Genomic DNA, 26627 nt, shown 5'->3' on the forward strand with positions numbered 1-26627 from the left:
GACCTATCTGTAGCACTCTCTGGCCTATTAAAAGACCTCTGCACAGTCAGGGAGCAAAGCAGCTCGCAAACCACAAAAACAGAGTCCTGGTGTCTTTGACATGTTTGCAATCATGTATCAGTCAAACATTTCAGTGCCCTATTGACGTATTTGGCACAGAAGGGGTCGTTATGACATACCAGGTACATCATGGGCAAGTGCTACATTTTTTAGGGGGCGGAGCGGCCAGCCTGAAACAAAAGGAAGTGAAGGTCTCTCCACTTCAGTTTTCTATATCCGGGGTCTCATCACAACACGTGATCGCTCCAGGACGTGGAATCACCGGTGGCACCAAGGGTTAAAGGTACATTTCCACCTATGCGCTTTCTACTAGGGGTTGGAAACAGAGGGGCTCCACAGCAGAATCGTGTTAATTTCAGCTCCAGGCATACCCTGCTTTCTGAGATACTTTCCTACGTAGGTCAGGCCAGTAGCAGCCCTGGCTGGGTGAGCAACGAGTCCTGCATCACACGGACTAACAGGAAGCTGCATCATCTGCCTCAGCTTCCTATTGGCCCCATGAGACCTTTAAACATGAATGAGATCCCAGCAGCTCCTACAGGGGTACATATCTCGACAATCAGGGGGTCCCCAGAGCTTAAATTAACATGGTTCAGCTCCAGAAACCCCCTGCTTCTAAACTTTAAATAAAGTTTTTTTTTTATTTAATTTTTTTACTAGAGCTACATTTTTATAGAAAACACAGTGATGTGCAATGTCCTATTTACATAGCAGGCTGAAAGGCACAGAAGATATACCAAATAAACTTACATATACTACTCAGACCCAGTTGTTTAGCAGCTGTCCAAAATTTGTTTATAACATTCATTTCCTGCCTTCATAGGGCTCTCTGGTTCTATATAAATCAGATATATTGCGGGAGGCGATCCATTTAATGACAGTGCATTGATAATTTATGAACAAGAAAACCAAATTTTAATCTTCATAATTTTTCTCACTTTATTACCAACATGAGCTTGGTGTCTTGGTTCCTTGCTGCTTCACATTAAGCGGTAATGAATTAACAGCAGAGGAAGACAGCAAGCAGGAAAGCTCAGGAAAAGTAAAATAAGCAAGGACCCTTTTTTCTCCATGCTTTCTAGATACTAAAAACATAATCAAACAAGACAAATTTTGCACTATGAAAATGTGCAAACATACAAGTGTACAGTATATATCATTAAAACATATTATTGCAACCATTGCTGAACCTTGACAGAACTGATTGCTTACCGAGTATGGGAACATCATGTGTTCACTTAGATTTAAATTTAAGTTACGATAAATCATGCATAGCCATGTAATTTAGTGATTATAGAAAATATAAGGTATCAGTTGTGTACACAATGGCTAGCAGACCCTTAGCCCCTGATTCACAAAATGCTGCACAAGGTTTAGCACGCTTTTACTTTCAAATGAATAGGAGTAAAAGAGTGCTAAAGCTTAGCATCCTTTTGTGTATCTGGTCCTAAGGGGGATATTCACTAAGCTCTGATGAGGGGGCATCAAAACTTGATTCCATATTAACTACTATACAAGTCAATCACAGTTAGCGCCAGATCGAGCTGTGATACCACTATTGGAGCATAGAGAACACAACCCTCTATTATCTCAGAATACATTAGAAGTAGCAGCATGAAATATTTCAGGAAACACACCTTCCAATGTCCATCACTTTATAAAGTTTTTCTCCTAGCGTGTGTTGCATACAGACGTCATTGCAGTTTAGGTATTAAATACTCTGGTCACTGAATAGAAAAATGTATTGGAGATTCAGCTTGTTTTTTTCCAGTTTACCACGACAGATTAATCTTTTCATCTAGGTTAATGCTACATTAATTCCTCTTATAAAAGTGTTTCCATTTGTTTAATCTTGGTTTTCTGGAACTCCTTGGTATATAAGTAATATAGGTTTGCAAAAAGTTAGTAGTCAAAATGTATTTCTTTACCTTTCTGAAGGTATTTTATTAGACCTTTTTGGAATATACTAAAGTTCTCCATAAAAGTTTGCTTGGCCTACATTTTAAAGCTACGTGAAAAGATTACCAATGTCATGAACAAGTGACTGAATATGAATAATTTCAGGGGGGTCTTCCAAATTCTGACCCAAGACTAAAGCAATAGAAGAAAGCGGATTTCCGCTATGATGTTACATTATGTGTATTTCCCCATACTGCAGCTTTAATTATTTGTCACAAACATTCATGGTTCCATTTTTTCATTTATTAATCCAGCAATTTCGCCACACTTTAGAATTCTACATTTCCAAGATGCAGCTAAAATGAAAACTCTACATAAATGCATCTAGTAAACTTACTTGTAAATCCAAACTTTTTCATAAACTGGAATATTTCCAAGCAATATTATTCAATTTAAAAAGCATATTGTTAGAAGAATCAAAATGTAGTTCACTTTATTCATTAAACAAAATAATAAGTGTATGTAGGGTATAATGTATGTACGTCTTTAGTTTGTATAGCGCCATCCATGTACTGTAACATAACGTTTTACAGCAGTAATACTCATAACATAATGGGAATAAGCGCTTCATACATTAAAGTAGACATCAGGAAGTCCCTGCTCCAAAGTTCTTACAATGGTAAGTATGCTGAAGAAGTATGCAAAATTACATGAAACGTGTGTCGGTTTTTAGTGACGTCACTATTTCTGTTTCTCTATTTTTTTAATCTTTCACTCCTCACCTTGCCATCTGTCCTTCCCCATGTGCACACTGCTCTCCACCGTCTGTCTCATCTCGCCTCCTTGCTGTTTCTCCTCCCTCATGCCCTCTCTTTACACTCCATGCTTCATGGTCTGCTCCTCTCTATGCATACTACTCTCCTCCTACTTATCTCATCTGTCTCCTCCTCTCCTTGCGGTCTCCACTGCCATTAAAATCCCCTCCCCCAGTTTCCTGGGTGAGTAAGAGACCACTCTACCTATCACTGAGTGGTATGTATCCTTATTTATATAGTGCCGACAGTGTACTCAGCACTTTACAAAGATAATACAGTACGGGGAATTATAATAATACAATAAGCGCAGCAAAGTCAGACAACAGGAAAGTAAATCCCTGCCCTGGAGAGCTTACAATCAAAGTGGTATGTTGGGAAACTTACATAGACAGTAGGTGAGCGAATAAGTGCAGAATTCCATCTTCCGCAGAGCCTTCATGGACTTTATTGCTTTTGCCATTTCTTCTGGGACGACTCATTGGTGGTTTCTTCTCACTATTCCTCTGCTGGATTAGTCACTGGTGTGATGTGTTCAAATACAATTTAATGTAGAAGTCCTCGACTCTCTTTATGATATGTACAGTATTATTGTTGATCCAATATCTTGTTTTGGAGGAATCAAATAATCGCACTCAATCAAAAGTCACTGCATTGTCTTCCTTGAGCTTATTTTTTTTTTCTTCCCGATGGTCTTCACCTTATCGCAGCTATATTTTCTTACATCTTCAGTTATATGCTGAAGGATCGGCTTGCATAGCTCTGCATATTAAATTCTTGTTCTTGCATCATGGGATTCTATAATTGTCTTGTCGTTTCCTCAATCCTCCGTAACTGCCCTGTCTCATTTGATATTTTCTTATCCTGTTTTTTTGCTAATGATTTCTTAACTTTTTTTCTGTTCTTTCAACTAAAATTTTCATATTATATATATATTTTCATATTAAATATATATAATTTTTCCCATAATACTATATATATATATAAAACAAAGAAGAAACAGGCGCATTCATAGTGTAGTATTATTACAAAAATGTATATGGAACTGGATGGGTAAAAATTGCACACTTGCAAACAAATCAGGAACATAAGCATGTATGAGTAAATACTCAATCACCAACCGATGCAGCAAGGTTCCAGCAGCTACTTCTGATGTCAGTCTGGGGTAAACTGAAACCGGCAACTCCTGCAGCTCTCTCCGTGTACCGGAAGTATGCGTGTGTGAAGAGCGTCTCTCCACTCCAAGCCCTCCGCCCCTAAGGTATGTCTCTGGTAGTAATATCGTGAGACAATCGTGACGTCACTGGGCTCTCCGGATTTGCTGCAATAAACCCCTATGGGGATTTGCTGCTACGGCTACCTTTATAATAAAGGCATATGAATGAATAGCTAGCGTTCCCGTATATGAGATATAGCGTGCATAAAATTATTAAAACTGGACAAGTAATGGTCCACGAAACACACCCTACACGTTTCGTCTTCAAAAGACTTCGTCCTGACGAAGAATCCACATACAAAGTCTTTTGAAGACGAAACGCGTAAGGTGTGTTTCGTGGACCATTACTTGTCCAGTTTTAATAATTTTATGCACGCTATACCTCACATACGGGAACGCTAGCTATTCATTCATATGCCTTTATTATAAAGGTAGCCGTAGCAGCAAGTCCCCATAGGGTTTATTGCAGCCAATCCGGAGAGCCCAGTGACGTCACGATTCTCTTGCAATATTACTACCAGAGACATACCTTAGGGGCGGAGGGCTTGGAGTGGAGAGACGCCCTTCACACACGCATACTTCCGGTACACAGAGAGCTGCAGGAGTTGCCGGTTCCAGTTTACCCCAGACTGACATCAGAAGTAGCTGCTGGAACCTTGCTGCATCGGTTGGCGATTGAGTATTAACTCATACATGCTTATGTTCCTGATTTGTTTGCGAGTGTGCAATTTTTACCCATCCAGTTCCATATACATTTTTGTAATCATACAACACTATTAGTGCGCCTGTTTCTACTTTGTTTTTTCTATAGATATCTTGGAGAGAGTGGTGTTCCCCTTTTTTCAGGCTGCAAAAACTCGGTTGGATAGTGTTGTGGGACTGGACATCTACTTGTATTGTATATTTTTTATTTGGACATTTCTTATTTTTACTGGATTTTCATTGTCAATATTTTATGTTATTTTTTGTGTCCTGAACAGCATAGTTACTAGATTCACAGAACATCCAAATCGACCCCACTTGTGTAGGTTAGATATTGGGACGCGCAACTACTTGTTCTTTTTGTTCGTGTGCGTGTGTGTATGTGTGTGTGTGTGTATGTGTGTCTATATATATATATATATATATATATATATATATATATATATATATATATATATATATATATATATATATATATATACATATATATATATATATACACAGTGTTCGACAAACCTATACATTTGCTCGCCCCGGGCGAGTGGATTTAACCCCCGGGCGAGTAAATATTGGCCCAAGCAGCACACGTTTAGTACTAGGTGGCGGGTAGATTTTTTTGTGTGGCGAGTAGATTTTTTGGTGAGTTGTCAACCACTGTGTATATATATATATATATATATATATATATATATATATATATATATATATATATATATATATAGGAAAAGAAAAGTGTCCCACTGAAAGAACTCAAGCAACAATAATAATGAAAAAATGTTTATTAATGGACATGGAAAACACTAAACAGATATAAATATAAAACAATCCCCAAAGGATCACAACTGTGGAAATATATAAGTATCAGGGTAATCCTAAGATCCTAGGTAAATGTAGAAAAAACAGGATCTTACTACTCAGGTGAAAAAAGGGAAATAACCTCCTGAGACATATAAAGACCGGCCGGTCAAAATATTATTACAACAGCTGTGTGCTGTGAACTATTAACTGCTACTATAATAATTGCCAAAAACAGTATCACCCAGGTCACCAAACAAATAAGTAAATAACATAAGATCACCACCAATGAAATAAGGAAGTCATTATACATACTTGCAGATAATCATGAGTGTAATGTCCTTGTTAGGAGTCCTAGGGTTGTACAGTAGGAGAGGCAAAAAATATTGTATAATGGTTGCAGAAAGAGTTCACAGCCGATGAAAGGGATCCAAGGGGAGTACAAGCAAAGACAAGCCCGACGCAGCGTTTCGCACCCTTTGCTTCTTCTAGGGGCTTAATAAAGTAACGTCCAGTTAGGGTTTAAATACACAAAACCAATTAATGTTGACCGATAAGATTGTGAACAGAGAACATGAACAGTTGATTCATAAGGAGCAAAATGACACTACATACTAGTCTATCCAGCATAAGTGGTAACCAAAACTCCTATTGGTTTGTCAGCGAGCATTGCTCCAATCAAAACTGCCCACAGATAGCACTGTGCTTGAGGTCTCACGATAGTAGCAGTGAATATGTAATGAGCTACTATATTTTCTTGTGTGTGTATATATATATATATATATATATATATATATACACACACACACACACACACACACGTGTGTATATATATATATATATATATATATATATATATATATATATATACACATACACCCATGCATACATACACACACTGTACATATATATATACATATATATACACACACACACACACACACACACACACACACACACACACACACACACACAAAGTTCCAATCGTGCAGACGATCAATAGGATAATCAATTCAAAGATGAATATAGTTTTTAAAATATCCACTTCTTTGCTGCATGAGTCTACAGTGGGTGCTCCGTTCTCCCACAGAATAAAAAAGGATCTTCCAAACGACAAAAAAAAAAAAAAAAAAAAAAAAAGGACACCAGAGGCGAATAGCAGATGTAATATAAAAGCACAACAACATATACATATTCATGAACTTACATTTAAGAAAATACAAGTTCCACGAATTCCAAGTGAGAGCGGAAAGTCCAATGATGGTATTCTGTTTGACCCGGTGCACCAGGTCCCTGAAGAGAGTGCTCGCAGCACCTAGGGGCCATGGAGGCCACAACAAACAGCTTAAAAGCTGATCCACTGATATGCCGTCTCACATGCAGAAGAAGGTGGACCCTCTGGTAGCAACACCAGCGATTCAGTCAGCCACATAACTGAGCGGGTCTACAGCTGATCGCTGAGCTCGGCGTTTCCACACAGTGATGCGCACACGCTCAGCTAGCAGCACTCGCAACCTAGAATGCCAAACAGCTGAGCCGCTCAATATCTGATTGCTGGACTTGGCCTCTCCACACGTACGCTTGCGTGGTGAGGTATGTAGAAAAAGTGACTTGACGCGTTTCACACACGTGCTTCTTCAGGGCTGACACACACACTTACTGTATTATTTATTTATTGTATAAATGTCTTTATACAGTTTAATGCAATAATTAAATACAATTTTCACTACAGTGTGATTTATGACTCCTGTATGATAAATAATTCTAGGCCAGAAAGAAAAGACCAAGACCCAAAATAAGAGGGAATAATAAAATTAGAGCCTTGCCGTCTTGAAATCTTATGCTCAAGAAAACCTTGTACAATTTATATGTTGGTTAAAAGGTATCACAACCAACAAAAAGACCATACATGCAACCTTGACAGGTAAAGTGGTTCTGGTGTGTTCCTTTACATGTACTGGATTTATGAAAACTGATACAGTTTGAACACATTTATCGTAAATCCTACAGATTTTCTTTTTTTACATAAATGGTAAAGCAGTTTAAGAAAACATTTGTGTTCATACAGAAGGCACAGTATTCTTATAGTTACGATTAGGTGGAATTGAGCCACTTCAGATTAATATTCACTAATGAGGCAATTCATTGCCAATTGTGGCACTCTCATACAGAAACTCCCACTGACTTGGAGGAGTTTCCATGCAATACTGCCCAACCAGCACTGCCACAGATAAACTTATACTTAGGGGTTATTCATTTAACACTGAAATATGCACTAGCATGATATTCTTTAGTTAAATTCTGAAATAAATTATACTACAATAGGTGCACTTAATAAAAAGAACACAATAAAGTAATCCCCCCCAAAGAGCCTAAAAATCATATGGTTACAGAGAATTAGTGTACTGTATCAAAGTTTAGAACACAATTCTGAGAAAAAATCTTGTCCAGGGTATTAAATGGTTTAAAGGGGTAGTCCCACGTAGCTTGCCGTTTGTTTTATAAACTGTGTAATTGGCTCTCTTAGAAAGATGTAATAACCCTTAAAAGTACCATTGTCATTTATTTGCATCCTGTAAAAAAGTACGGGCTTTCTTTTTCTCTGGATCTAATGAATTCAAGCACGAGCGACTTGAGTTTATCCGTTTAATTAATGATGGCATTTCGGGTGAAAAAGTGAACACGACTCTTGATAAAGAGCTTCACTTTTCACCCATAACATGGAGTTTCTAAGGTGTCAGCCTTTATATTGTGCTCTGTCAGGTAAGGAGTTTTCAATACAATATGTATTCCTATAGTTGTTTAGATTTGCAGTTTATGATTACTGATGTTATGTCTTTTGATTGTGCTTAAGATTCATTAGTCCGATTGTCAGAGATGTTTCAATAACTATTTCTACGTAAAGTCTTTCATATTTATTTTGGTGCATTGACTCCTATAGACTTCATTTATCTTTTGAGGTTGTCGAGACAACCTTTAGAGTCTTTTTCACCCCATATACTTTACTTTTATTTCAAACACTTATCTTATTTTGTTCCTATTGGGTCAGTTGTGGGGTATTTTTTTTGTTTTCCCTGCATTCATAATTACTCAACAACTTTTTTTTAACGTTTATACACAAAGCATCTTATTTGTAAATATTGCTGTGTTTTTAATTAATGAAATCTTTAACCGGTTTTCATTTTTGCATTTTTGCAATATTTGCTTTTTAAATGTATTGATTTTTAACGATATTGTAATGATACTGATTATATGCAGTTTGCTTCAAGTGTTTGGACCCCCTTTGATGGGTATGAACACTCTGCCTCTGACATAGTTTTTGAAATTATGATCTTCATTAAATTAGATTTAAATATTTTTCTACCACAAACTACTTTTGTTGTTCATTCGACTGGGTTTGGCAACACGAGTATTGATTTGATTTATGATCATTCAGTACTAGGAGAGGCAGGGCTGCGGAGTGAGAATTTAATAGATTGAGGTCCAGGCTCCAAGAGCCGGCTTCTGCTACTGGATATTAGTGAAGACTAGCTAGAAATGTATATGGGGGCTTTAGAATCAACTGTAATATATATATATATATATATATATATATATATATATATATTATATATATATATATATATATTATATATATAATCAAAAAATAAATAGATGATACCGTTCTGTAGCTAACGAAATGCTTTTATTTGTGCCAGCTTTCGAGATACACTGATCTCTTCTTCCGGCGATGTTACAATGAATGAAGCAAGGATAACTTAAAAACAGTGTCTCTTGGAATGTTATCTGTGCTTCTCCTTCCCCCGGAAGGAGAACATTCCAAGAGACACTGTTTTTAAGTTATCCTTGCTTCATTCATTGTAACATCGCCGGAAGAAGAGATCAGTGTATCTCGAAAGCTCGCACAAATAAAAGCATTTCGTTAGCTACAGAACGGTATCATCTATTTATTTTTTGATTATTGAAGCTCGGCTAACACGGTACTGATACCTCTACATGTATATATATATATATATATATATATATATATATATATTTATTTTTTTTAAAAGAGCGCTTACACTAGCAAAATATCTTGCTTCCAAAAAAAGAAGTGTGGTAAACATACTTCATAAAAATAAATAAATAATAATATATATACACACACACACACACACACACACACACACACACACACACACACACACACACACACACACACACATAGCTGCGGCCGCCTTTATCCTAATGCGTCCGGATCCGCGGCGCTCTGCTAACCGCGTCCAGATGCGGTATATTTTCTTTTTTTCGTAGCGCTTTCCGATATGTTAGCGCTTGGATTTTTAGCGCTGTCCGCTATACTGCAATACCGTCTAAAAACACAGGTGGGCGTTCGCGAGCTGTTGTCTTAAAAGTCTAATGCATGTCTAATGCATTACTTATTGTCTGTGTGTGCGCGTGCAGTATTTGTAAAATGGAGGATTTACAGTATACAGTATTACAAAAATATAGCGTCGCGTCTTCTTCGAATATAAAATTATCACATTTCTATACAGTACAGTATGTACTGTATTACAGTATTTTGTAATCAGTACTTTTACTTGTTTTCATACTCTTTTTATATTATGCGTGTACCGTACAGTACTGTATGTCTCATTTGAACATTGTTGAAATGCATAGGCGTGTTACAGTATCACATTTCGGCGCATACAGCGCTCTATCTCTCGCCCCCACACACACACGGCTAAAGTACTATTTCAACTTCTTATCTACAGTTCCGTACACCTCTCCCAGCCAGATGGTTTTCTGGCTTCAATCATCCCGAACCTGTCATCACATTCCTGCGTGTATAACGTACAGAGCCTGGTGTCACATTTCAGCGCTTGCGTGTAATACTCTTTGGCAAGGGACCTAGTTGATGATTAATGCGCATGCATGTATAACATGCTGGTAAAGATAGATCTTCTTTTAGAGACCATGCTAAATATGGATCAACGGATGGAGAAGATGGATCAACGGAAGGAGAAGATGGATCAACGGATGGAGAAGATAGAGACTGACATAGCGGGGATACATCATTTTTTTTTTTTTATGTTTCGTTTCCAGACATGTGTGCCTGCTTAAAAATTCTTGTTATTCTGATATTCTATCGATACTGTAGCTTTTTAATGTGACACTGGTCATTCACATACTTTATGTAATTTTTATTGATTTTGGGGTGTGGGGATCAAAACATTATGGTGACCTGTTGAAAATATGTCTTTGAACTACAGTACAGTACTGCTAATCCTTCATACAGCTTTACCCCCCCTCCCCCCCGCAGACACACACAAGGCTCAAGGATTCCAACTTTTTATCGACACCTCTCGAAAACCATTCATTTTCAAAAGCTTGGCTTTGTGCTTTTAATCGTCCCGAGCCGAGCGTCACATCTCTGCGCCTGCGTATAATCCTCTTTGGCAAGGGACCTAGTTGATGATTAATGCGCATGCATGTATAACATGCTGGTAAAGATAGATCTTCTTTTAGAGACCATGCTAAATATGGATCAACGGATGGAGAAGATGGATCAACGGAAGGAGAAGATGGATCAACGGATGGAGAAGATAGAGACTGACATAGCGGGGATACATAATTTGCTCAGAGTTCATGCCCCTGTATCTCGGACGCCGGAGCAGGAGGGTGGCATGGATGGGATGAATGGGACCTTCAACCTTCCATCGCCAAGCGCACCCCCTCCATCAGAATAATATGTGTTCATATTTACAGTTGACGAGGATGTCAAGACCACGCCAGGAGGCAACACTGACAAGGAGACCAAGACAGGAGGAAAGCATCCTCCCAGACAACCTACCCTCACCCGTCGCCACAAGCACACCCGCTCCCAGAAGAACACCCGCTCCCAGAATCAAACCCACATACGCTTGCATTGAGATGGTGCCCGACATCATCCTGCGCGAGCTGCCCCAGCCACTCAGAGAGAAGTATAGTGCTCGTTTACCCCAGAGGCATGCCTTGTTAATTTTCAAGCACCACGTGCCATACTCGTACTTAGGGTGGGCCCACAATGTGAACTACGAAGGGAATCGCGAGAAAAAGGCTCTTCCTGAAAATTTGAGAGAGACTATTGTGGAGGAATTGCGGCGCTATTTTTCAATTACCGATCCTTTAATGAAAATCGTGCGAGACTCCATTAATGGCATTTTGCGGCATACAAGGCATTGGCCCTGGAAGGACAATCTGCTGGGGATCGAATTCGCTTCGTGATTGGTCGTCTGTTAAAATGTTGATTCATTTCTGACTTGTTCATTGTTTTAAATTGTATTCTAATATGTTTTTAATTACAGTACATGTTTTTTTACTTACTGCACCCACCAATAAAATAAATTGCTGCTTTTTTAAAATATACCTGTATGTTTTTAATTACAGTACACCATTAATGTTTTTTTTACTTACAGTACTCCACCAATAAAAATAATGTTGATTGTTGTAGATTGACAGTATGAATACAATGTTTTTACTGTATTGGACACCATTAATGTTTTTTTACTTACTGCACCCACCAATAAAATAAATTGCTGCTTTTTTTAGATATACCTGTATGTTTTTAATTGCAATACACCATTAATGTTTTTTTACTTACTGCGCATTACAGTACATCTAAACAGTACTAAAACGCATTACATGTACAGAATAAATGCATACTTTTTATTTTTGGGGTTTATTATGCAGTACAGTATGTAAAAAAGTATGTAATAAAGCTCAGTTATTCTATCCTAATCAATAAAAATGGCACTGATTCAGATTCAGAAGTGTGCAAACATCGTTACAAAAAGCGATATTATCCATCGAAATCCCTCCATTTGCAGTTCTCAGCCTGATGACGAAGTTTCTTTTTCTGAGGAAGAAAAATAAATACTGTAAATACTGTAATGGTTAGTTCAGTAGTCAGTCCCCTAAAAAAGTTCCCACAGTCAGTCCCTGCAGTCCTCTCGGTCAGTCCCAACAATTATTTTCTCGGGGTATCACTTGTTCACATACACGCATGCGCCTAGATGTGATGAGACGCATACAGTATGCGTTTCAATAAGGATCCAATGCGCATGCGCCTAGCTGTCCACCAATCAACTGTAGAAGCTGCTCAGCCAATGATATTGCTGGACTAAAGTTTGGCGAATTGTGACAAAGAACTACAGTAAATAACCATAAGCAAAGAGATTGATTACAGGAGAATCGCTTTACTGTGCATTGATATTGATATTTCAAAAAAGAATAAAATACGACAGCCGTACTCACCATAGACTTTGCCAATCTGTTGGCGCCGAGCCACTGCCAGTCCCGTAGTCTTGATTATACACGTAGTTGACAGGTGACAGGTGACAGCGGGCCTGCTAGACCTGTAGTTGCCAGCTGATGAAGCTGGAAATCCCTTTGGTACATGCAAGCTTGCTGGTATCTGCACGTGAAATCCTGCTCAGGCTGCAGGTATCCAGGCGGGGGCTGATAGCAAGGGTTGCCGGTCAGCAGGTTTTCACAGACGGTAGGACCGTTATTGGAAGCCGGTGCTGGCGCATTGCTCGCCTGGGACTGACGATTCCTAGTTGATTTTACAAAGGTACTGGAAAATTCAGGGGCAACACACCAATACCCTCCTCCTGTAACTTCGGGTGCAGGAGCAATACAAAAAAACCGCGGATCGAACTTTTTCCTTATTGCGCGCTTCCACCCCAGAGCATCTGGTGAAAATCTGTAAAAGTCATAATTTTCGATAAAATATTGATAAATTTTACCAACTGTGGCCATCTTATCATCTGCTGAACTAATTGCTGACCATATTAAATAAGCGTACGTTATGTCGGGTTTTTTTGAACACGGACTGCAGTGATGTACTCATCTATGGACCTCTCTGGACAATGGAATATAACACCAGACAGTTTGCATTTAGTTTTTAATATGAAACGCCTAAATACTGTAGATACAATTGGTACAACTTCTTCAGTACCAAGGTCAATTCACAAAGGACCACTGTGGTATTTTTTATACACCTGCAAGTAGACACATTACTGAAGCGCATGCGCATTACAATTCATGAATATCTGCCACCTGGCAGATACGCGAAGAATTGCAACCAATTAAAACCGAAACATTCTCATTAAACAGATCAAGCGCGGTGGACGCCGGCATGATTGCGACATGAATACGGCACGAACGCCGCGAAGCGCGTGGCATTCGGAAAAAGTCACCGGAAAATATCGGTGAAGTGTTAGAATAAAAGGGGCCGCGGCTGTATATATACATACACATATACATACATATACTGTATGCGCACACAAACATTTACATTTGAAATATGTAGGGAAATAAATAACAAAAAACTATGTTTCCCATTATACATTTTAATTGTCTTTTAATTCAAAGCATAGTTAAATATAAAGAGACATAAAAGCAATAAAATAAATACTGCATCCAGTGCAGGAGGAATAATCAACACAAAAACTAACTTGCATCCTCAAATCCTTTATTTGTCTCCCATCCTGGTCGCTTTAAGGCTTTTGCAAAACCTACAATAGAAAACGTATCCGTTTTTGTAGAATGACAGGGTAGCTAAAGTCAAAAGATCTTTTTTAATCAAATTATCTGAGTGGCGGTCAAGGTTTTTTCATGTCTGATCATTATTTATTATTAAATTGCCACTTTAATCAACCAAATTAATGACTTGCATGACAACTAATAAAATAATATAAGATGCTCATCATATTTACTGTACCAGTGATTTCAAACTTTTTTTTTGGTTAAGTAACCCTATAATTATATTGTGAAATTCTGCGGAACTCTAACCCATTCTAATAGCGTGTCTGAGATCAGATGCATTGTAAGGAACCCCAACCCTCAGTAATAGCGCGTCTGAGATCAGATGCATTGTAAATTCTTTTGTATTTGGTACAATTTTTAAATTACCTTAAAATTTCAGGGAACCATTTAGGGATGCCCGGGGAACTCTGCTTGAAAAACACTGATATATACTATTGATGTATCCTAAACCCAGACCTCCCACATATTGAGGCCCATATTTATTAAATGGTCTTAAGCCATAAGTTATAATGCATCTTATGGCCCATTCAAGCGAACTGTCTTTAAGATGCCTGACGACTGGCTAGCACCTCTTAGTAAATATGGCCTTAAGAGTCACCCTGGCATATTCCCAGCTTAACACATTGGGGAAAATAAAACTAAATCATCACTAAACCTCCCCAGTCTCTCCACTCATTTGCACTTATTGTAACCAAATTCTCCCCCCTCCCCTGTATTTCCATCCTAGGCTGGACCCTAGAACTTTAAATACAAGACAGCAGGCTAGTACGTAAGGCTCAAGGAGAAGCAACATGGACCAATGGCAGGTAGTCACAGCACCATCCATATCTCCAGGACTCTTCTCTTACCTGATCTGAATGCTCAATTTAAACATTGGTTGGTGAGTTTATATGCTTTTAACCTTTTTAGAGCAATAAATAGCAATATTACACTATATAATGCATGGGTGCGCAAACCTCTTTGTCTGCACCCCCTGTCTGCTCTCCCCCCTACTGCGCCCCCTCCTTACCTTTTCTCTGGCATTTCTGACATCATGTGACCCCACGCCATCAAATTGCCATGGCGACGTGTCACCAGAAGCTGCTGGAGACAAGGTACGGGACTGACCGAGGCCTCTCGCACTCCCCCGGCATTTCAATTTTGTGGTAAAGAGCCACGCCCCCCCCCTGAATGTGTTGTGCACCCCAGTTTGCACACTCCTGATATAATGTGTCTTTAATATAGAGAGCTTTAGAGAGGAGAATACCTCAAGGAACCCAAGAAGGGAAACTGAGGCAAATACTTCTAGTGGGTGGGCAATTTTTACACACTGTGAGTGCATACTATTGAGCTCCATCAGTGAGAGAATATATATATGTAACGGGTATTCCCCCACCCAATAGCATATAGTATGTGTGTGCGGGGAACTTAATGTTACCAGGTGTGATGCTTTACCTGTTAGGCTCACAGGAGTCCTAAACCTCCGCCACGGGGAGCCTGGGGCACGTAAAACTAATAGGAGTAACCTCGTATTCGGTGCAGCGCCTCCACCTGCGATGGCTCCCACCAGAGGAGGGAGTGGTTCGTCGCAGGACAATATATATCACACACACAGCATGTAAAACAACCAATAACTTTACTGTAGCAACCGTACTAATTCATATATATCAACAGGTGTCCCTCTCTAGAGGAGACACTACTACTGCGTCTCACAGGACGCTACCCTCTTTCACCGGGTGATCCCACCCCGTGTCCAGTAACCCCACACACTATGTCCTCCACCCTCAAGTGAGATTGATATGTGTGACTGCGCAGCCACTAGTCCCGTATAAATATAATAGAGTATAGTTGGTGCACTTGGTGATGGTTACCTGCCAAGCACTCCAGTGCCCGGGCCTGCCAAGGAGCTTCACAAAGGATACGATGACCGCTGACCACAGGAACTACCGTCCGGGGCGATCCCACCCGGATGGCTGCTGCAGCGACAGCGAAGGTCTGAGCCCAGACCTCTGGATGGACGCGCAGCGTCCGCTGTGTCCCTAACTGACTCTGGATAATAAAGGGCAGGGTCCCTAACCTGGGGCCTGTCCCTGAACAACACAACACTACTGGTGGCTCAGGGCTATCTGGGGCCTAGGGGGCTGCTGGCCTAGTGCAGGGAGTCACTGACTCCTGCACCCTACCTCTTTCCATCAGCTGCTCCGGTCACCAACTGCCTTACGTGCTCAGAACCCACAAAATGTATCAATCCCTCTGTGCAGGGAGATACTCTAGCCCTATTGGCTCCCTGGCGTCACATGGGGCGCTCCTGAGGCTTATGGGACTTGTAGTCCCTTCCAAGAGCCTGTCCCTGGTAGGCTAGGGTTCATGCGCTGTCACTGCGCATGCGCAATGTCCCTGGCTGGCCACCGCATGCGGGGACTAACTGTGCATGCGCGAAGTTGCGCAACATGGCGGTGCCCTGCTCGGGAGCCGCCGGGGACCTCCGGAGCACTGGAGTGCTCCCTGCTCGGCCCCCACCCTCCAGAAGTGCCGGCGGGTCTGTTGAGTGACCCTCGGCAGCGGAGGTAAGAGGAGGTGTCGCGGGACAAAGGGGACCTGGCTACATATATATATATATATATATATATATATATATATATATATATCTTTACTAATTAACTTTGCAAATAAACTTTTAATGTTTTTCATTTTTGAGTATACCAGTCAAAATAATCTGGGTGGGTGGTTGTCTTTTCTAGGTGTGTGTCTTGGGTGGGTGTGTGTGTGTCTTGGGTGTGTGTGTGTCTTGGGTTTGTGTGGGTGTGTGTGTGTCTTGGGTGTGTGTGTTTGTGTGTGTGTCTTGGGTGTGTGTGTGTCTTGGGTGTGTGTGTGTGTGTGTGTGTGTGTGTCTTGGGTGTGTGTGTGTGTCTTGGGTGTGTGTGTGTCTTGGGTGAGTGTGTGTGTGTGTCTTGGGTGTGTGTGTGTGTGTGTCTTGGGTGTGTGTGTGTGTGTGTCTTGGGTGTGTGTGTGTGTGTGTCTTGGGTGTGTGTGTTTGTCTTGGGTGTGTGTGTGTCTTGGGTGTGTGTGTGTCTTGGGTGTGGGTGTGTGTGTCTTGGGTGTGGGTGTGTGTGTGTCTTGGGTGTGGGTGTGTCTTGGGTGTGTGTGTGTGTGTGTGTCTTGGGTGGGTGGGTGTGTGTGTCTTGGGTGTGTGTGTGTGTCGTGGGTGTGTGTGTGTGTCTTGGGTGGGTGTGTGTGTGTGTGTCTTGGGTGTGTGTGTGTCTTGGGTGGGTGTGTGTGTGTGTGTCTTGGGTGGGTGTGTCTTGGGTGGGTGGGTGTGTGTGCCTTGGGTGGGTGGGTGTCTTGGGTGTGTGGGTGTGTGTGTCTTGGGTGTGTGTGTGTGTCTTGGGTGTGGGTGTGTGTGTCTTGGGTGTGGGTGTGTCTTGGGTGGGTGTGTGTGTGTGTCTTGGGTGGGTGGGTGTGTGTGTGTGTCTTGGGTGGGTGGGTGTGTGTGTCTTGGGTGTGTGTGTGTCGTGGGTGTGTGTGGGTGTCTTGGGTGGGTGTGTGTGTGTCTTGGGTGTGTGTGTGTGTGTGTGTCTTGGGTGGGTGTGTGTGTGTGTGTCTTGGGTGGGTGTGTGTGTGTGTGTCTTGGGTGGGTGTGTCTTGGGTGGGTGGGTGTGTGTGCCTTGGGTGGGTGGGTGTCTTGGGTGTGTGGGTGTGTGTGTCTTGGGTGTGTGGGTGTGTGTGTCTTGGGTGTGTGGGTGTGTGTGTGTCTTGGGTGGGTGTGTGTGTCTTGGGTGGGTGTGTGTGTCTTGGGTGGGTGTGTGTGTCTTGGGTGGGTGTGTGTGTCTTGGGTGGGTGGGTGTGTCTTGGGTGGGTGGGTGTGTGTCTTGGGTGGGTGGGTGTGTGTCTTGGGCGGGTGTGTGTGTGTCTTGGGCGGGTGGGTGTCTGGGCGGGTGGGTGTCTGGGCGGGTGGGTGTCTGGGCGGGTGGGTGTCTGGGCGGGTGGGTGTCTGGGCGGGTGGGTGTCTGGGCGGGTGGGTGTTTGGGTGGGTGGGTGTTTGGGTGGGTGGGTGTCTGGGTGGGTGGGTGTCTGGGTGGGTGGGTGTCTTGGGTGGGTGGGTGTCTTGGGTGGGTGTCTTGGGTGGGTGGGTGTCTTGGGTGGGTAGGTGTCTTGGGTGGGTGTCTTGGGTGGGTGGGTGTCTTGGGTGGGTGTCTTGGGTGGGTGGGTGTCTTTCATGGGTGTCTGGGTGGGTTTTGGTGGTCTGGGTGTCTTGTCTTGTCTGGGTGACTGCTGAGAAGGGTGGGGACCCATCTGTGCAGCAGAGTTCGGTGTGGTCCAGGCGGCTGGTCACTGTTGCAGCTACTTCTCGAATCCTGCAAATGCCGCGTGTCGCCGGACAGGCTAGCGCATGAATAAGCCTGGCTCCGGTGGCATCAGCTTCCATTCACCATTTACCCTGGGTAATTGCCAGTGAGAGCAAGCTACACCATACCTTTGCAACCCTAGACTCTAAAGACTCTAAGACGCTCTAAAACGCTGACGCTGACGGTTCACTTCCTATGGTTCCTGATCAACCCTGCCCGGAACCCATTGTACATGTGGTTTGTTTCCGGAGGACACCAAGAGAGGTTGTGCGCTCCCTGAGTTCCTGCTGGACGGTGGCTCAGAGGTGTCAGGATTACACATGGGAGAGAGGCGTGTGAGCACAGCAGCGGAGTCCAGCGTTTGGTGCATGAGTATTACTCATAATATGCTCTTTATACTATTTTGTTTGTGAGTTTTAAATTGTTGGACTTTTTATTGGGAATATTAAATGGTATTTTTTTACATATTGCACTAGGATCGGGCGCTTTCTTTTTTTTCGTTTTTCATAGATCAACTGGGAAGTCGTTGTTTCCACGTAGAAGGCTGCCAGTATCCTGAATAGAGGGCCATCATCGATTTGAGTTCATTACAACAGGATTATCTACTCATGGTTTATTGGACTCTATATTGACATTTTACTGCTTTTTTTCCCACTAAGTGCAAATCATTTTTTATTCATTTTTATAATATTATTTTTATTTTTAGTCACTAGCAATATATTGGTAATTTATATTTAGGATTTTATTTTTATCTGTTGATCATTTATTTTAAAGTTGCTATATCATCATTTTTTGTATATTCATTCATGTTGGTGGCCCATACATAGGGGCTTATATTATCACATCAATATATTACGTAATTGCAGTTTGATATAGATACCAAAGGCGCAGGTGTGTGTGTGTGTGTGTGTGTGTGTGTGTGTGTGTGTGTGTGTGTGTGTGTGTGTGTGTGTGTGTGTGTGTGTGTGTGTGTGTGTGTGTGTGTGTGTGTGTATACACAAAATATTGTTTTTTCATGGGGTACTTATTTTAGCACAGATCATTATTCATATGTATAATTCTATTTATGTAGCACCAACCAGGCGCTATACAAACAGGTAAATAATAGGTAAGGAGTAAAAACATAAGGCTATATGTGACCTTGCCCAAAAGAGCTTACAACCAAACGGTTATGCTGGGAGGTTTAGACACATTAGGATTCCAAAGTGCCTTATTAGAAGAGTACAGGGGAGGTCAAGCACAGCTGGAGTTCATAGTAGAGGTGTAGATAATTTAATGAGATGCTTCTCTTAAGAGGTGAATTTTCAGCTGGGTTTGGCATGTGGAAAGCGAGGGTACTTGACTGATATTGAGTGAAAGAGCGTTCTATAGCTAGTGAGAGATTAGTCAAAGAGGTTTAAGACAGGGGACGACTGTAAAGATAAAATGTGCAAAGATGAGACAACGAGAGGGCAAAATGTTAATTGGGGACCATAGAGAATAGTTTGGTGATATTTACAAGTTCCAAACCCACTCTCCAAAGAAAGATTAGACATATCGTCCAGTATCCTAAACCGTTTCCAAATAGCATAATTAAAATACATAAATACAAATAAAAAAAATAGACCTCTGCAGGTACACCTACACCATATTTCAGGAAACATCTCCACTTTTCTGGAGACCAGATCTCTGGTGGAAGTGTCACACAATTGCGCACTTATTAAATTTCATTATTCTTGGGCACGCTCTTAACTACAGAGCACATGCACAATAATCTTAATTCAAGCATCTTTAAGGACACAATGAAACTAGCTGACCCTATATTCGTTTCACAGCTCAATATTTTATAGCTCAACACTGAACACAAACTCCACCACAAAATAAATATCCTAAACAGAAGTGCAATACCTGACACAAAGGAGTGTCCTGCGAGTGTACTCAGAAACCCAACTCACAAATATATCCTTGATGCTTTTTCTGCATGATAATGCAGAATCCCACTAGAATATTTCACTATTTCAATGCTAATGGTGTCTGCAACTCATTGCAGAGCATTCATCCAGCACTATAAGGAGGTAAATGAAGGCATGGCATTAGCATCTTACCGTTATCTAGTTCAAGGCAGAGATTGTATACAGCAAGTGGCCTCTTGTTACGCTGTCCCTGTCTTCTCGATTGCCTTGGAGGGGCATTGGGAGGCGATAGGGAAAATGAGATTGCCTCGGAGGAGGCATCAGGAGGGTTTCTAAAAATCTGAAACACAGAACACATTCATTATTTCCACTTGGCCAGAACAGAAGCAATGCCACAGTAAACCGTTATCAAATTTGGATTTCATTCAAGGAAAAATCTATCCCTTAAAGCTTTTCAGAAGACGTTATGAAATGTTAGGAAAATACATGCAACGTAACATATATTATCTTTCATGCAGATCTCATACACCTGCCTAGTCATGGAATAGTACGATGATTACATACAGTACTGTACATTCATATAATTTGGTAGTCAGCGGAATACCATTGATACCATATATTGACATCATAAGGCGGAGAAAATATTTATAGCTGAAGATACATTTTCTAAAAAGCAATGAAGTCCTGATTCCTACTAATAAAACAAATCAGTATTATATTCACTACATACTATATACTACACAATTCATAACACTACAATAAAAATACTAGTATGACCTATGGACTTTTGGCATAACGTGTATACAAACACTGTGCTATTTTTCCCTTCAGTATTTATCTTTAACTATAGGGTAAAGGAAAGTGCGCTACATATATATGGTGTAAGTTAACTTAGATCTACAGCATTACTGTATGCCATATACAGTACACCATTCTATATCTAAAATGTATACAGATATTAAGTCACATGTCAAATAAGCAGTGATATTCAATAAGAGACTGCCTGGTGTCTAACCAAACCAAACTGTGTTTCCTTCTTATTTCCCCCTCTTTAAGTGAGTCCACCCTGGGTGTGCCGTCCTACCTGCAAATGTAAATTGTAAATCTACATATAAACACTAATAATACATACATATATACAAACATACATATATATACACACACACACACTAAATTGAAAAAAAAAATGATAAATCAAGAGGAATTTCAATTTAACCAAGGGCACTAGTATGCGTAAAAATCTTCATACATGTATAATTATTATAGCCTTACCATACAAAACATCCTTACATACAGTTTAGTTACATGTTAGGATCATGCCCCAAAAATACTGCTAGACATGCCCGATTACACTTGAATCAAATTATAATAATATCGGAGTTTGAGGCATGTAACTGTGCATATCCAGTTGTGTCTCAGTGCCAAGAAACCATACATTCAAAATACAGTATGTATCACCCAAGTTCAGAGAATTTGCCTGTAAAGCCTCTTCAAGTTAAAAATTCTGTGTATGAGCAACCCACGAAAAATCTTTTTCTTCTTCTTCTTTCCTGGTAGAACCACACTGCCCTCTTATGTGTAACAGCACAGGCTTCTATATACAACAGTGTTACAGACAAACATTCCCCTGTCAAAAAACTCAACAGGGTGTCATACCTGCTGGCATTATGTTTCCAAGGCTTCACAGCTAAAGTTAGGTTAGAGAGACAGGTAAAAGTTTTGTGATTGTTAAAGGCATTTGGTCTCTGCAGCCAATCTAAAAAGGAAGCGGCTCAGCCTTAAAATGTTATTTATTAACCTGTCTGAGGTTTCTTTATTACGCGATTTCCGTTAGTTATTTTGAAAACAGAAAGCTTGTTCATGAGACTGGATTGTCCATCAACTCCCTTCTAGCTTTTCTTTTGTATACACTTAAAACAACTACATTTGAATCCAGATTTACTAAAACAAGCAAACTTGAGCAATGGGACCTCTAATGGTTTTCCTGTGCTAGATGTTTTGAGATGGACCATGTCAATCTCACTGCCTTTTGACTTTGGTGAACCCAGGTGAATTTCAGTGTCGGCTCCTTGTGACCTTGACACTATACTGCAGTCTATCATGAATTGGTAAGCTCTATAGGGATGTTTCTTGACTCCTCATGTGGAAGTACTATCATTCACCCAGTAGCCCAAGCACGCTGCCTAGGGGTCACACTCGACTCCTCTCTCACATTCAAAACGTATCTAAAACCTGTCGCTTTTTTTTGCTCGACTGCTAAAACTCTGACACAGGCCCTCATTCTCTCGCGCTAGGAAGCCATGAATAGCTGCCGATAATGACAAATGGTAGAACTGCCTCTGGTGCCACTAAATATGGTCAGCATTACATTAAACATGGTCAGTCACAATCCCACCTATTTAAAATTGTGAGGGAATTTAAGGGAACGGTTGTTAATACACTATATTGAATAGGGGCAAATATATGTACGCAAAACAATACATACAGAAATACTTAAATGCGGTAAAACACATTTTATGGGTTCTTGATAGTGGCTTGATTATGCTGAAAAGCTGTGCAATATGGCAAGCATAAGCTTATAGGGGCCCATATTAAAATGAGCATGAATAAAAGGGGACACAGCTCATTTGCATCCCATTTCCCAGAATCCCTGGCTGCAGTGGAAGCACTGTATGCTAAGACAGCGGTGTGCAAACTGAGGGGCGGGAGATTTTGCTGGGGGGGGGGGGGGCGCAGGCGGTGACAGAGGCCCTGCGCTCTTCCCCACGGCATTTAAATTAAATGACGGGGAGGCGTAAGGCCTCTGTAACTTACTTACCTGCTGCCAGCCGGGTCTTCGGCGATGCGTCGTCATGGCAACGCAGTGTCAAATGCCATCGCGGGGTCATGGCGTGACGTCACATGACCCCCGCATGCCGGAAAGGACGGTGGGGGGGGGGGGGGGGGGGAAGCGCGAGCACCAGGGGAGTAGGCAGGGGAGGGCACAGCGCGAATAGTTTGCGCACCCCTGTGCTAAGATATAACGGGGAAAAGCAGGGTTGCAGACCTGTACGACATGCGACTGTGCTCACAAGTGATATTTTTATTTGATATTGGCTAGAGCGAAATAAGCCTTGAACTGCTCCCAGTGATCGCTTGAATATGAATATATTCTTCCGCCCTTCTAGTTCGCAAAGTGTTTGTATTAGGACAAGAGTTCGTATGCATTCTGTTTCTTCAGTTTCTGGGAGGATTTCTTGCACTGGGGGTATCTGGAACTAATTTGACCTTATATTTGGAGCATCTAATACATTGAAAAATATGAAGAAAGTATATGAAACGTACATTTCTAAGTACTGATTGATGGCATGGTGGATTATTTTTAGGTGGCCAGCACGAAGTCATGCCTGTGCTGAATAATTCTGTATTATTTACTAGCCTTCCTTGTAAAACAAGAAAAATCACAAAGCCATAAGATACCTCTGCAAAGAGAGGGGAGGGTTGGGTAATGCTGCAACTTAAAACAAAAAAAAACAATGAACAAAGAAACCCACATTCCCATTTAAGTTACCTAAACCTTGGGAATGCAGAAGTTTGAAAATGATTTCATTCATATTTCTCATCTTCCATCTGGTCGTCAAACATGCTATTACTGCCATGGTAACAAGCAGCTGCAGCACACAACATCCTGCATTTGCAGTGGTCTGTCGGACATGCCTCAGACTCCAGTACTCAGTGTTACTACATGTGGCTCCACGCCACAACTCAGAAGAAAAGAGGAACAGTGTTGGATGACGCAAGTAACATTGCTAAGAGTTTAAAAAGATGTTCTGATCTTCAAAGTAACTACATGCAAAATATATTGTTTTAGAAGTCATCTTCATATTTGCTGTCATGCACATGAATTCCTACCCTAGACCTCTTCAATCTCTCACATATTTCCATCATTTTCATGACACACATCTTAAAACATTTCTTCTGGTTATTGTGCAATCTGTTGGTTTATTTTCTCCTTCTATACCGCTGACACCACAGGGGCCGGCCTTACCTTTGGCGGGACCCAAGCCGGCATACTAGCAGCGGGGCCAGTCCTCCTCCTGCAGCTGCATCACATCACGGTGGAACGTGACATTGCGTTGTCATGGCAACGCGTCACCGTGACGCTGCAGAAGGAAGCCTGCTCCACATAAGGCAAGACCCCCTAGTATCACGTATCTCCCTCCCTCCACTACCTCTCACCTCCCCCCAGCTATCTCTTAACATACACACACCAGGGCCGACAGGAGGAGGGAGAGGAGTGAGCACGGGGCCCCCTGAAGGCTCGTGGCCCAAGGCAACCGGCTTGCCCTAAGGCTGGCCCTGGTACGTAGCGCTGAACCTTAAATTTTGAGGAGGACCATGGCACTCACTGCCTTTCGTGGGTAAACGTTGGTGAATCCCAGTGTGAGCTCCTTGTGACCTTGTCCCTTTATCTCATTCTGGCATAGGTTGCTAACTCTATAGCAGGGGTGCGCAAAGTGGGGGGCGCGGGACATTTGTCTGGGGGGGGGGCGTGGGCGGTTGGAGAGATCCCGCGATCTTCCCCCAGGCATTTAAATGAAATGCCGGGGGATCGCGTGAGGCCTCGGCAACAATAAAACTTACCGGGATTCAGACGCTGTGACGCGTCTCCATGGGGTCATGTGATGTCACAGGAGTCAAATGACGCCACGGGTCACGCGAGTCACGTGACCCCGGAGCATCATTTGACGCAGCTGCCAGGTAGGAGGGGGGTCGCGACCACCGGAGGAGTCAGACAGGGGGGCACAGCAGGAAGTTTGCGCTCCCCTGCTCTATAGGATAGTCCCTGCCCTGTGCAGCACAGAGACAAAGTAATTTGCCCAAGGACACAAGGAGAGGCAAATTTGCTTCAAATGCAGTGACATCTACACTGAGCTCCTTCAGCCAGCATCTAAGCAACTAGCCAAGGCTGCCTTAGAAACCCCCCAATGATCTTCTACCACAAGTAATTATCCTACTGCCTTGAACACTGAAATTACCTGTAATGATTTATCTCCTGTTTGTTTGACAGTCCCTAAAGTGTTTCTTTTGCTCTTTTGTCATCCTCTTAACTCCCACTGTTAAGGTCCCACGGAGCTCAATTCTAGGACTTTTCCCTCTATCTACTTACTCTTTAAGTAAATCGACACATTCATCTATTTATTAATCACTGGCAACCTAAGTCAATACACTACTCCCCTAATACAAAAAACTTTCCATACCACTGTCGCCACCACACATTGTGATATTGAATGAATGAAACCCAGGCCCTTCCTTTTCTACACCACAGAAGAGGTCCCTTTAAAATTCCCAAAAGCAATCTTAGGCTGCGCTTATAGTGCCGGCGACGTCACGGCAAAACAAATGTATTGCCGCCGTCGCATGAGCTTATAGTAAGCGCGACGCGACGGAGCGGCGCAAATTTTTGAAGCCAGTGAAATTTGATTTTTCAGAGGCTGTCGCCATGTGACATCCTCTGAACCAATAAAAGACCTGGTCGCCCGCGATGTTGCCAGATAGCATATTACAGCTTTCGCTAGCGGCGACGTCATCCGTCACGTCGCCGTCGTCGTGCGCACTATAAGCGCGGCCTTAGCTGTCGTTCATAGAAATATATTTGTAGTTTACTGCCCAAATTGGATGAGCAAAGGGCATGGTGCTTCTTGTAATAAGCCTAAAGCCGTAGCTCTCATTGAAACATGGCTAAATCACAAAACTCATGATGCATCAAGGTTACTCAATCTTTAGGAAGGATCAGTCATAGAGGCGGAGGTGGGGTGTTTTATATTGACGATTCTTTAAAGCAGCAATACTATATTCCCCCTTTTTTTTCTTGTTATTTGTATATGTAAAGCATGTGACAATGTATCATTCTACATTCTTACCTATAGTGGCAATCGTTTGGTGCTCCTGTTATAAATCTGTAAACATCCTGCTTGTGTGCCTAACATAATGGCCGCTTTCAGTCAGTGTAACTCAGCTGCTACAATGTATCCTTATATTACTAAGGTAACAATCTATTGTTACAGTTTACAGCTCAAACTGCTGGGAATATTGACAACAAATGATCCCCTCTGTTTCTTCTTCCCATCCTACACCTCTTCCTAACTCTCCTCCTGCCTTCCTTGACTCCTTTTCCACTGTCTCAGAGGAGGATGTGTCGCTGTTGATCGACTCTTCTCCCTCTACCACTTGCCCTCTTGACCCCATTCCCTCCCATCTCCTAAAACCTCTTGCTCCTACTATAATCCCTATGCTCACACACATTTTTAACTCCTCCCTCTGCTCTGGAACCTTTCCATCCTCCTTCAAACATGCAACAGGCATACCACTACTC

The 26627-nt window shown here is 41.8% G+C and overlaps 1 protein-coding gene across 1 annotated transcript in view; it reads right to left on the reverse strand.

The window, feature by feature from the left end:
* ARHGAP10 (Rho GTPase activating protein 10) overlaps positions 1 to 26627 on the reverse strand; it is a 267627-nt gene that overhangs the window by 59603 nt on the left and 181397 nt on the right. Inside the window, exon 19 of the mRNA XM_075611566.1 lies at positions 20465 to 20612. Coding sequence (XP_075467681.1) covers positions 20465 to 20612 — 148 coding nt within the window. The remainder of the gene's footprint in view (positions 1 to 20464; positions 20613 to 26627) is intronic.

This window comes from Ascaphus truei, chromosome 1 (assembly GCF_040206685.1).
Source record: "Ascaphus truei isolate aAscTru1 chromosome 1, aAscTru1.hap1, whole genome shotgun sequence".
NCBI lineage: Eukaryota > Metazoa > Chordata > Amphibia > Anura > Ascaphidae > Ascaphus > Ascaphus truei.